This window comes from Gouania willdenowi, chromosome 22 (genome assembly GCF_900634775.1).
Source record: "Gouania willdenowi chromosome 22, fGouWil2.1, whole genome shotgun sequence".
Taxonomy (NCBI): Eukaryota; Metazoa; Chordata; class Actinopteri; order Blenniiformes; family Gobiesocidae; genus Gouania; species Gouania willdenowi.
In genome coordinates, this window is record NC_041065.1 from 23,925,256 (window position 1) to 23,938,856 (window position 13,601).

Here is a 13,601-nt window from a genome sequence, read left to right on the forward strand (position 1 = left end):
CTTCTCACTCAGCACTGCGCTGAGAAGAAGTTTTTAACTTTGAGAAGGAGTTTACTATTTGTTTGAATATTTATTCCTCTTAATGTTGATGCAATTTAGAACAGAAACTAGAACAGTTTGTTGCTTAATGCACGTAAAACATCACATTATTTTCCTCTGTTAAATTATGTTCTGGGGTTGTGTTGGAATGGACTATTATTCCTGGTTTCTTTTTGTGTTTACTACTTAAATTATATATATTTATACTCAATAATCCTGTTAATAAAATATATCTTCAGTCAGGCCAACTTTTGTCAGAGCTATTTTCAGGACAAGGACAAACAGTTCTCTTTCATAATATTTCATGAGATGTCTCACTCTACTTGTTCTTGTTCTACATCCCCTGTTTTTATTATGTTGTTTTTTTTTTTTTTTAACTTGGTGTCACTCTACCTTACCTTTGTTAATTTCAATAAATGTTCCTTTTTTTACATTGAGACTTGTACCATTTGTTGTCATCTTTATTTAATTTCTATGATGAAAATTGAGGAAGCAAAAGTAGTATCGGCTAAGGCTGATGGAATAAATAAATAAATAAATAAATCGGCATTGGTCCTAGTAACCATCCAAATACAACTGAATAGAAACGGCAGGATATCAGCGCTCTGTGGAATAATAATGATTTAATGCCAATATTAATAACTTGAGCCATTTTTGCACAAAACCTAAACAACATATTGCACAACCACAATTTTGGCAATAAATCACTTTACTTACTACACGTTTTTACCTTTTTAAATCCAGCTGAGCACATGAAACAATGCATTATTGGTAAATTGGTCAACTTCATAAATAAAGAAATAAAATAAAAAAAAATCTGCTCAAGGGAATGTATGTGTGTGTATACAGACAGACAGTACTTTGTATGAATATGAAACTGGCCTGGACAAAAATGATGGTACCCCAGGGTATTATGAAAATAACTAAATGCTTTGATGTTGTAGGCTTGTCAATCACTGAATCCTCTGGTTTTACCCCTAGGCCATGTTTGCACTTTATTAATGTTAATTTATTTCACTTTTAAATGTGACCAGCAATGGCTTGTTTTAAGATTCACTCGGATTTAACTTAGGTGAAAACAATTGATATTATTTATTTTTGTTGTATTTTTCACGCGTTTGTTAAAACCATATTTCAAGATTGTGCCTTTTTGTAAGACTCAATGTTTAAGTATAGTTAAATGGCTTATAACAACACATAATAGTCAAAATTCCTTTACAAAAACACAGGGGCTTCTCTACCACCAGGCTTAGCACGTTTTCAGGGGGAAACCGCGGTACCATTAAATCACCTGACTGCAGTGATTGGCTCAACAACTACATCGCGCAACAAAATATTAAGTTACCATCATTTCATCTCTCTCTGTGTGTCTTATTTGTACTGGAATTTTGCCGTTCTCTCCTTTTATGTGACAAAACGCTCAATGTAAACACAGAAAGCAATATAATGCATTTACATGACAGCATCCAGCTGGCTAAGCATTCCTGATGTACCATTTACTAGAAAAGCCACGTGTATAAACTTTACCTTTTTCGCTGGCTTCTTGGCTTATTTTGATGTTAGGCTGATCTGGGCCTCGCTGTTTTATCCTTAGTTTTTCCACCAATGTTCTCCTCTCGAAGGGATTTTGAAGAAGCGATTGTATAAATCCACTGCCCGCATCGTCCGTCATTGCTATCGTGTCAACGTGCTACTTCTTCTTCTTCTTTTTTTTTTTTTTTTTTTTTTTTTTTTTTAACTTCCGGTCGACAAGACGCATCAAAGGCGCGTTGCTGCCCTCCACAGGTCCGTGATTACCCACAGCTTAAGCACGCTTGACTTGCCGCTTGGGCGATATCTCCATCTCCCATGCGGCATCAGATTCGACTCCGACGCTGATTGGCTATTCCTGTTGCGTTGTCGAATCTCTAGTTGCTGATTGGCTGCTCTGCCGCACTGGCTGGGCGATTGTTTTATGACTCAGGAGTCATAAGCAGGAAGCTGTAGAATCCGTGTATCATTCGTTCAGTCGTTTTTCATTATGTAACAAATACATAAAAAACGGGGGAAAAAAATCCCTCATTACTTAATATTTGTTTCCAAAACCAAAATGAAAAAATGAAAAAAGCCTTGTTTTTCAAATTCAAGCTCTTTTGCTTCGGTACAGAAAACGAAAAACGGAAAACGAACACCTTTATTCGTTTTCTCCATTACCGATTTGCCAAAGTACGTGACCCGAAAGTGAAGCGTTACACATTCCGCGATATCTTTCGCTCTGTAACACTTAGGTGTCTCTAAATCCTCCGAAATGTCCATGAGGAGGTTCTGTGCTCAACACCAGCTAAAGCGAAAAGGACACGTTTCGGATGCACAGTTGGAAGCAGCGATCTTATCATGCCGAACTGCCGTTAGCGTAGCCGTTAGTGTCGGATGAGCGTACACTTCCGGGTCACGTACTTTGACAAATCGGTAATGGAGAAAAAGGAAAAAAGGTGTTCGTTTTCCTTTTTTTTTTTTTTTACAAAGCAAAAGAGCTTGAATTTGAAAAACAAGGTGTTTTCTGTTTTTTCATTTTGGTTTTGGAAACAAATACCAAATAATGAGTGTTTTATTCATTTTTCATGTTTTTGTTACATAATGAAAAACGACTGAACGAATGATACACGGATTGGAATGACATGTCATTGTGAATTGAAACACACATGGTGCTCAAAATAATTGATTATTATTTATTTAAAAAATATTTATTTAAAAAAAAAAGTCAAAAACACTGAGCTCTATTTAATGGTGATTTTTCTAAATTAAAAAAATCATATAAAAAATGGCGGTGACACCACCGTTTTTACCATAGTAACTGTATGGTTATTAATGGGGATATAAATTTCATCCAAGCCTTTAAAGGAAATGTGTCAAACTTAAGACCCGGGGCTAAAACCGGCCCTTTACATCATCCAATTTGGCTCATAGGAAAAAGTTAAAATTACATGAAAGAGAAAACATTAGTTATTGCATGAATTACCAAATAGTTAAGTTGCAGCTATCTTTATCCATTCAAATACACAAAATTAATAAAATGACACAATATTTGCAGGGGCTTTTCTGCCTATATCAAGCGAGTGCAGTCGTATTTTATTGCAAATTGCGGAAATAACTCAAAATCTTTCCGCAAAACTCTTCTAAATTACAAAAAATTGATCACAAAATGAAGGATTTTTGAAGTGTTGCTCTGGCAGGGACTGAGATCCATCACTTTTTGCTTGTATATTGTCGATGCTTTTCAAACTCTATATATAGTTGAAACCAGAAGTTTACATACACTGTGCAAAAATTAACATAAGTCTTTTTCCTCATTGTCTGAAGTTAAATCAGACTAAACCTCTCCTGTTTCAGGTTAATTAGGATTACTAGATTACTACTAACCAAGAGTCCTGCGTAAACCGGGATTCAATTCCCCTCCGTGGAGGATACATTTTTTAAATTCCCCTATGGTGATCAATAAAGGTCTATTCTAAATAGAAAATATTACAAACAGAAAGGCGCTTTATTTATTATTTTTAAAAAGTACGTGTTTGAAAAACGAGAGTTTTCAGTAATGCGCTCGGTTTATTTGACCGTGTTCTCCGGTTTGTATTTGGCGTTCATTTAGATGAGCATTTGGGTCAGCGGAAGTAGCACCGCCCCTCGAAAACGCGCTTGTAAATTAAAACATTCTACGGTGGTTTTGGTTTTTCCAACCAATCACAGCACAGAACGTAGGCAGCGCTGCAGTTTGAATGATCTCCGGAAACATTTTTACTGGCAGCCGAGTACGAGAGGCTGTCCGTATTGGACAATGCAGGTAGATACGTTTTTTTTAATAGGAACCAAATGCACTTCTCACAGTAAAATATGCCAACTACAATTGTAGGAAATCGATTTATTTTCTTTTGCGAGTGGTTTCAAGGAGTCAACGTGACGTGTTTGCTAGCAGGCTAGCATCGAAGCTAATGCAGTAGGTTCCCACAAACGTTGTGTCGGTTTACTCAGGGCTCTAGTCTGTATTTTCATTTTGGTTTACTTTTTTAGAGTAGAAGCGGTTTTTAAGAGTGGACACGACACACAGGCGAATTAATTAGGACCAGAACTTTATACAGAGTAAGAAGAGAAAAGCTAAGCAAGTTGTTAAACTAGTAAAGCAATTTTACTTTGGGCGTAGTGGTAGATAGTCGAGTTAGTGGACTTCAGAAGAAATACATCCTCGGTGTAGTTTAGGAAGGGCTGGTTACATTTTTGCGATGAAGGTTATGGAGAAAAATGTAATGCGGCTGGTGGCTGTGCAGCAGCTCCGCACTGCCTATGGGATAAAGACAAAGAACTGGAACAAAAACAAAGCGACCAGCTGCAGACCAGCAAACAACTCATCGGTAAGTTTGATCCACTATCTCTGCCTTCCTGTTCCTCAAACTGTCCAGTGATTAAATATCACAGTCAGGAAATGGCATCATCACTTGTACGGATTATTTTTGGATAATTTTTTTTTTACTGCTGCGATGCAAGTCGTAAACATTTCCATTGGTGTCTGACGTCTTGCTAACAGCTATTACAAAATCAATGGCACTTTGCTTTCTTTGTCCACACACACAGTTTAAACAATTTTAAAAATGGTTTTGCTTTAAATGTGTGGTAAATCAAACAATTGGAAATAGGGCTGCATGCTATCGGATTTCTGAAAATCGAGTATTGTTTCGATGATTCCATTGATTAATCAAATAAGTGTTTTGTTTCTCCTTTATTATGCACATTATAAAAAGAGAAAAACATGCGCATTTGTGTCATAAAAATTCCACTACATGTGGTGTCAACCGGATGTCAAATGATTTTTTTTTTTTTTAAAGAGGAAACTACCAACGATTCAACGCTGTCGTCCACAGTCAACCATTTGTGAGCTGCCAATGTCTTAAATAGCATTACTGTAAACCCAATAACTAGTATTTCCCAAGTATGCGTCTGCCCAACTTGTGTACAACTAGTTCACTAACTTAAAAGGGTAAACCCGTTAAACTAGTAGAGCATCCTATAAAACTTCTTGGTTGCACTCAGAGAAGAGGTTGGATGAAAGCTCTTTTACCCAGTCCTACATGTTTGTAATAGGTTTACAGAAATCACAGTTTGTTGGAAAAGGCTGCGTGGACACCTGCATTCTTCTCCCTGAATATATAGGAAAGTTTTACTTAGCTTAAAAACATGAACACTTTCTCTCCATAATGTCATTTTTGTTGTCTGAATTAAAGACTATGGGGAAAAAAAAGCTTGTTTAATTTTTTCACTTTTTCTGACTCGTGGTAGAAAATACGGTTTTTATAAATGACTCATAGGTTAAGTAATGTTTCCAAGTAGCTCCTGCAATCTGCTCACACACTGCCATCGGTTCATTTGCCAACCACAGCTCTAAATGATGACACACAGTCATCAAAGCATTTGAAAGAAATACCTTTTTTTTTTTAGGAAGTGTCTATTGATACAGAAACACATCAATAGCCCCCGAAACTATGGATAACGTCAGGATGGCCGAGTGGTCTAATGCGCCTCACAAATTCTTCCTTCTGCTGCCATGGGTTCGAATTCCACTTTTGTCATATATATATTTTTTAATTTTGACATATTTAACACGGCAAATTCCATCTTTATAAATACATATACAGAAATAAAAACATTTAAGAGTATTTCCTGGGTTAAGGATAAGGCTGAAATAATAGGGTTCGCTGGGTAGCCAAAAATAAATATGAGCTAAAATAAAACTGACAGAGCTTTAAGTCACATGGTGCACCTATCACGTCACCTAAACTCGCCAATGAGGGGCACTGCGTACAGCTACATTGGCAGTCTATTCATACGTTTCCATATCAATAGCCATCGGCTTTCTTTTAAGTGAAGTTTATGCCCTAATTTAATTGAATAAAAAATAGATTTAATGCGGTTGATGTTGTAAGTGCAGCTTTAAGATCTGATCAAAAAAAATATTTTTTGTTTCCACAGATGAAGGTGTTTGGCGTCCACTTAGAGCTCCTACCTTACTATAATATGGAGTTTGGAAGCGTGCCAAGGTAAGTGTACGTTTGTCACCTTCGGTTTCCAGTGAACAAACTGCTTCTTGTTCCCATTCAACAAAAAATTCCAAACTTTACCAGACTTTTTTCCTTCGTTTTGTTTGTTTTGTAGTTTCCTGGTTGATGCGTGCATGAAGCTGTTGGCACACGTCGATACAGAGGGGCTTTTCAGAAAATCGGGCTCTGTGATTCGCCTAAAAGCTCTGAGGGTAAGTCAGGGCTGAAGCTGATTTTATTTTCACACTCAGGCCATGATGGGTGAAAGTTGATTAAAACCTAATGATGATGTTTTGTCTGTTCAGGCTAAGTTAGATGCTGAGGAGGAATGTCTATCCACTGCTTTGCCCTGTGACGTCGCCGGCCTGGTGAAGCAGTTTTTCCGTGAGCTGCCAGAGCCGGTGCTTCCAGCGGAGCTTCAGGAAGCTTTTCTCAAAGCTCAGCAGCTCCACACGGAGGAGGAGAGAACGTCTGCCACCATGCTGCTGTCCTGTGTTCTGCCTGATAGAAACCTTTCGGTGCTGCGTTACTTCTTTGACTTCCTCCAAAACGTATCAAAAAGGTAATCTATTGACCTATTCAGGCTTTAGCACACATTTGTCAAACCCAAGGCCCGGGGACCAAATCTGGCCCCTTAGACCATCTAATTTGGCTCTCAGTAGAAAGTTAAAAAGACAGAAAAAAACAAATAATTGTCTAACTTACTAAATATTTCAGTTGATTTCTCAGCCCTTCTAAATACACAAATTTAATGAAACTCCACAATATTTGGAGAATCATTATTTTCTCATGCTTTTATCACGACTGCAGTCATTTTAAATCTCAAATTGTTCAAAGAACTCTATTTTCCTGAAAATATTTCACATACATTCGTAAAATTAAACAAAAATTGGTCACAAAATTAAATTTAAAAGAGAAAATCCTGCAGGGACTGATATGTGTGACCTATTACCTGGATATTGTCGGCGCCTTACGTAATTTATGTATAAAGTGTAAACTTTGAGACATTTATGTTAAAATTGCTAATTTTCCAGCTCACTTAAGATCAATCTACTACATATTTTGCCCCTGAACTAAAATGACTAACACCCCTGTTTTAGAATATGTTTCCTCATTGATAATTCATTTATATTTCTTCATATTAATGTATTCTAATGTATTATTAAAAGGTTTGACATCTTTTTGACTTTAATCATCACAGGAGTGCAGAGAATAAGATGGACAGCAGTAACCTGTCGGTGATCTTGGCCCCCAACCTCCTGCACTTTGGCGATGCCACAGAGAAAATGACATCGCACACAGAGAAGCGGCTCAAACTACAGGCATCTGTAGTGCACTGCTTCATAGAGAACGCCCACCACTTTGGTATGTCATCAGTAACCTTACCGCAGTGGTTCCCATTCTTTTTCGAGCCATGACCCCATTTTTATGTCACAAATTTCTGGCGACCCCAGAGACTTTTTTATCTCTAAAATTATTATTATTATTTTTAATCATATTTTTTATACTGTGTTACAAATGCAGAGTAATAAGGATTAGTGCACAAAGTGAAAATATGCGCCAGCTCAGATATTTTTATACTGCATTTTATTTTAACTAGATTTATATTTGAGAAAGTGAAAGTATAGAATACAGTTGTGGGTGTGTGGTGTTTTATTTTGAAAAATAATACATATTTAAGCTCTTTGAGCTTTCTGCCTCTTCCTCTGCTGTATGTCTTTTTGTGTGATATTTATATATTTTTTGTTTTTTTAAATAGGCTAAATAGATAGATTAAAATTAATAAATACATACAATAATATATGTAATTTTATTCAGTAATTTATTTCATTTTATTATAACTAGACTTTTCAGGCGACTCAAGGTTGAAACCCTGCCGTACCTGAACCCCGGCTACGTGTTATCCTGCACTGTTTTTAACAATCCTCATTGTTTGTGTTTCACAGGTGTCTTACCTCAATTCCTAGTGGAGAAAGTTCCAGCCATGATGGGCAGTGAGGTGGGCTCCTCATCGTCGCCAACTCACCACGAGCTGGAAGAATTAGACGTAAACTCTGGATTGAAGAGAAAACAAAGACGCAGCTTTGGAGGTACAGTGTTGTTGCTTTTATTTGGTAAACGGTAAGACGCATTAGCCAGATTCAAGCTTTAGTATTTTAAATTCAACATTCAATTCGCTGATTCATTAAAATCCACCCAAAGCTTAAACACACTGCAAATGGGCAATAATAAGACTGAACTAGTCTGCTGGTGTACTTGAGTGTATTACATGAATAGTAAGTTGATATGGTTTGGTTTGCCTGCTCTTTCAGATGTTTTCAATGGTGCGCTGAATAAGATAAAAACTAATAGAACACCTACGACTGTTAACCAGGCTGACAGTGTTGGTATGTAGTACTGTGGCCTCATTGGATGAAGCATGAAGAATCTGCAATGAGCTGCTGTTCAAATGATTCTCTCACGCTGCATTACACTGCATTCTTCATCTTGGCGCGTGTGATTGTGTGTGTGTCTGAATAGCTTTTTGACCTGATGTCTCATCTGATTTCCACTCCAGCTTTGGCACTTCCTTATTTGTTTGCTCATCTTTAGCATGGACCATTTTCCTACAAATGAGTGAAACATTCTGTCATTTTCTGCCTGTGCACGGTTTCTTCTTCATGAAAATATTTCTCTTGTGATTTCTTCCCAGTCTTTTCTTCTGCTACTCCTGTGATTGCGACACCAACCTCCAAGCGTAAGCTTCCTTTGGATTCGGGTCACTCATTTGGATTTTCAAACAAGAAACGTAGATCTCTGAGAAAAAACCTGAACATAGATTTGCTGCCCAATACTTTGTTCAGTGCAGCATCAACTCCAGGATCAGGTATTACCTTTAATCTTACCTACCACATTCTATGATCAGTTTGACCAGGCCTGATTGCTGTAAATCACTTTTCCACTTATATTTTTTCTAGCTTACAGTGCTTCTGGAGTGTTGGACGCCTCCCAAAACAATCAGATGTCAGCAGGGAAGTCTAGGAAGCCATCAGCCACTTCAGCGAGAAGAAAGAGTCGTCGGCGTAGCAACAAACATGTCAGCAGGTATATGGTGCCTACAGTTTGGATGATGATCTTTTTCTTAATACAATGGTTAAGACAGTTAAATGCTTCAGCCAACATTAAGAAATAAAAATGCTCACTCTCTCACTCATGTACACTGAGTCAGTGATTTGCTGCCAAGTGTGTTACAAACAAGCTAACAATATTTTTATTATTCCCAAAGTGTTTGTTGCACTACCTCTAAGACAATGGTTCTCAACCTGGTTCAATCAAACCAGAGCAAAGGGGTCCGTTGAGTCAGTCTCAGGGGTTCAGGGTCAAGACATGCACTGGAAAAATGTGCCACACAAAATAAATGTCCAAGATAAACTAGTTTATTAAAAAATCATTAGGATATTAATATTACATTTCTATTTAAAAATGTTAACTCACTAAAAATAACATTTAAGAAAAAATGTTTTGGATGAAGAAGGAAATTGGCCCAGACTTAAGTGTGCGTGACCATTCCATCCAACTCACTCGTTGCTGATCACTTTCAATCCTTTCATACTAACAAATGTTGAGCAAAAAAAGAAAGTGGTTGGACCAATATGTACAATATGGATTCATGTGTAGTATTATTATTATTCAAATCTTTTTATTGATTTTGAAGTGGTTATGAACACACAAACTCAAACTTTGCTCAAAAATACTAAATGTGTAGAAACAGCAGACACTATAGAATGATTAAGTCAAATGACATCATACATCAATGTTGGACAATATACAGTATATCACATGTGCAAACAAATAGAATCAAGGGGGTGGACGGTAATGCTCCTTGCCTTGGTTGCCAACTGCTGTAAAACTACACAGAAGAAGAATCAAGTTGACCAATTCTACTTTAACTCTGGCATAAATAAAGATACACCTCTTAAAGCTGCATAGAGATGGGAAATACAAGAACGCAAATAGGCTTAATGAATTCATAGTGTAGAAATCGTATTTCATTTTGTTTTTGTGGTTTATTCTTCTAACAATAGTTTGAAATATTGTCTTTTCAGAGTGGAGTCTGGAAAGGCCGGCTGCTTTTCCCCTAAAGTCGACAAGAAAGAAGGTCCCCGCAAATCTCTGCGTATGCGTTTTAGCCTGGGGAAGAGCAGTAAAGACGCTGTAAGTGGGGCTGCCTGGTAGAACTATAGAAAGTCAAAACTCATGCTGCTGTAATGAACTTTTTTTGATGAAACTATACAAATTCACTCACAGAGCAGGAAGTTAGAGGAGTTGGTGACATTTTTATTGCATGATAATATTAAATGTTTGTTATTGGTAACTAACGGGTAAATACATATACATATAAGGTTTAAAAAATAATGTTGAATGATTAGATTTTGCACTTTAACATTTTTTGAATGTTTAAAATGGTTGCTGAAATGTTTATGGTACAATGCCAGATAAAAGATGACCGTACTTGAGTAACTGTTGGAGTTATGAACACATTACCATCATGGGTACTGGCACATAAAGCTTATTATGCATGCCTCAGAAATGGTTTATAATAACCTGTATGAGTTTGACTCAATAAAAAGTTGTTGAACAACAAATGGAACAGAGTGATTTTTATCATCCTCTGAAAAACTAACACACACGTCTGTAATTAACACGTTAATGTTGCATTGTGGGTCATCTCTTTGGGGTCCTTTTTAACCCAAATACTACTCGTAGGCCTTTGTCTCGAAGCTTCTTTCATTATTCATTTCTCATTTCATGCTGGTGGTGATAAAGGGAACCGAGTCCATTGGCTGGCGACTCGCCACTCAGGAGAGCACCAGCAGCTTCCAGTTCACCACAGAGACGCGGTTCACTCCATCAGCGAGGAAAACCGAGTCAAAGAGTGAGTGCCAGGAAGACCACAAACTCGATAAAGTTTAACGCTTTTTATTGAATTTTGGCATCCACTAATATTCTGCTTGTTTTTCCTCTAGGCTCAAAGGTAATGAGTAAGTCTGAGGATAATTTACTGACACCTCAGTATGACTCAAGTGCCCATCGCACCTCATGGAACGGATCCACTCCTAGTAGAGGCCATGCTTTTGGTGCACCGTCATTTACAGACACCCCTATGAACGTGTGTATGAAAACCAACTATGTGTCGGAGCCAATCATAGTGCTGTCCAAGCCCCCGCCTACGGGAGGTCTTCCCATGAAGCTGTGCTGTGCCTCCAGCGTAGAGAGTCTGGATAGTGAGCGCTGTGTAACCCAAACAAGAAAACAAACCCTTCCCACTCAGTTTAAAGCCAGCAAGACAGTCGCTGAGTCTAAACCTGACATCCAGGCTCTAGTGCAGGACTCCACAGAGGCAAATGTGACCCAATCAGTCAATAGGGTCCCAGTATCTGCACCACAGAGTCCTCCAGATACTGAACAGAAGGCTACGTTTAGCCGAGTTGATTTTTCTGCGTTCACACCGTTACATATTGATAGTGTTATTTTAGAGAGAGATTCTTGTTTTCCTTTGAGAAATGCAGCAGATAAAGATTCTCTCTTAAGAAGCAGCCACGAGGACTCTGTTGAAGATGAGGGGAGGCAGGTGAACTGCAGCAGATTGATCGACGCTCTGGACATCCAAAGTCCAACTTGCTTCACGCTGGGGGTCTGCTCTGGACTGCAGTCAACCCCGTACAAGCAGAGACTTGAACTTCAGGAACAGTCAATTATAATTCCTCAAGCTGGAGAAGAAGTGGGTACAGCAGAGGGAGAGGAAGTGTTTCCCTCAGAGATGAAGAGCAAAGAGCGAGAGCAGCAGTCTTCGTCACTGTGCCCTTCGGGGACAGAGAAGCCCAGAGTGGCGGACCACATTCTGCACTTCAACAAGCTCACTCTGCGTTCCCCCAAAGAAAAACAGGTCAGATCTCCACTCAGGTTCCAGCGCACCCCTGTCCGACAGACGGTCCGTCGGTTCAACTCCCTGTTGGGAGACAGAAGCCGACCCCAGAGAAAGGCGGACCTCACGACGCTTCAGAGCGCGCCGATGGAAAAAGCGGTGAGTCTAGAGAGCGCCCTCTCGCCTCACCCTCAAGCTCCTCCACCCAAAAGCCGTAAGATCCCCCCTCCAGTACCTCCCAAAAAGCTGAGCACGTTGGCCCGAAAACCCAAACCCTCTGCTCTGGGTGATGTGACCAACATGCCCCACCCAATCATAAAAGATGTTTGTTCTACACCTGATCCATCAGGAGTTCTAAGGCCTTTAGTGCAGCACGTAGCAGAGAAAGACATGAGTCGTTACAGGGGTTCACCCAGAAACCCCCTCACTCAGACACGCCTGCTTTCTGCCACCAAACCCGTCGACTTATAGCAAACAGCACCTCTCACCACGCAGGCCTCTGATAGGACGACCAGGGATTTAGAATCATCCATATCATACCAACAGGGATCTAATTTATTTGGACACAATGGAAGGAGCTGTTGGTGGTGCTGAAGCCTAAATGGGAGATGTTCATATAGTTCAAGTCAACAATGTTTTACAGATGATTTTCTTACACCACAGCTTTTAAGACGGTTGTTTGAGTGAGGGAATGTACGTCGACTGGGATAGATAGTATTACTGGAAATGTATTTGCTGTAATTTATGCTCATGACAGCTATGACTTAGGTAGTGTTAAGAAAAACAAGCTTCGACTGGTCATGAGTAAAATGAACATTTGGATTAAAGAAGCAAACACAGTATTGTTCAATTCATGTGAACTTTTTGCAGTCCTTTGATTTCAATACAAAATGTGTCATTCTGCTGCAAAAACAATAAAATCCAACTGCTTGAACTGTTGGCAGTGGTTGAAGGTTTCATTTAAAGTTGCCATTAGTTGGAACGTGGTTGAACCACAAGGGGGAGCTCAATAGTCAACCCAGACAAAGGCATTGATTCAGGGCTAAGTCAGGTCACCCTGGCAGCATGAAGATCAGCTTTGAACTACTTTCTCTGTTGTTCCACAGCAAAGTGTGTCATTTATTTGCAGCACTTCATTAACAGAAGTTGGTTTCTATTTAATGATCTGATCCGTAACTGGGTATTTGCCTTTCCATCTGCTTCTCATCCTAATCCTGTAACTTTGAAATCATTAAAATATCATGGACTTCAAAGCTTCCATTTGTTATTAATAAATTGGCAAACTTGGAGTCTTATACACAATGTAACCCCTGCTCATTTCAATGAAGTACATGCATGGCCGCTGAGCATAAGAATACTTAGTACAATATACAGTGGGTATGGAAAGTATTCAGACCCCTTTAAATTGTTCACTTTGTTTCATTGCAGCCATTTGCTAAAAAAAAAAAAAAATCACTTTGTTTCTCATTAATTAATGTATTGGGCAGGTGATGAGCAGTTCCTGTTTTTCTCCACACATACTGCTTAGAATTGATGCCAAAAAGTTAAATCTTGGACTCATCAGACCAGAGAATCTTATTTCGCATAGTCCATGT

At 38.7% G+C, this 13,601-nt stretch overlaps 1 protein-coding gene across 2 annotated transcripts; it reads left to right on the plus strand.

The window, feature by feature from the left end:
• Positions 1–3,770: 3,770 nt before the first annotated feature.
• On the plus strand, positions 3,771–13,006 carry arhgap11a (Rho GTPase activating protein 11A). 2 transcript variants are annotated; one of them, XM_028437818.1, is made up of 12 exons: positions 3,771–4,421; positions 6,034–6,101; positions 6,217–6,313; positions 6,407–6,663; positions 7,303–7,466; positions 8,048–8,191; positions 8,414–8,488; positions 8,794–8,967; positions 9,059–9,185; positions 10,187–10,295; positions 10,908–11,016; positions 11,108–13,006. In XM_028437818.1, exons 1-12 carry the CDS (start codon positions 4,293–4,295, stop codon positions 12,475–12,477), a joined length of 2,823 nt encoding a protein of 940 aa, XP_028293619.1. In that variant the 5' UTR covers positions 3,771–4,292; the 3' UTR covers positions 12,478–13,006. The 2 variants fall into 2 exon arrangements, with proteins under 2 accessions (XP_028293619.1, XP_028293620.1); XM_028437819.1 differs by lacking the exon at positions 8,414–8,488.
• Positions 13,007–13,601: the final 595 nt, after the last annotated feature.

Coding starts and splice junctions, on each gene's coding strand:
- arhgap11a (XM_028437818.1), top strand. CDS start 4,293: ATGAAGGTTATGGAGAAAAATGTAATGCGGCTGGTGGCTGTGCAGCAG. Junction 8,968..9,058: donor AGCATCAACTCCAGGATCAG/GTATTACCTTTA, acceptor TATTTTTTCTAG/CTTACAGTGCTTCTGGAGTG. Junction 10,296..10,907: donor GGAAGAGCAGTAAAGACGCT/GTAAGTGGGGCT, acceptor GTGGTGATAAAG/GGAACCGAGTCCATTGGCTG.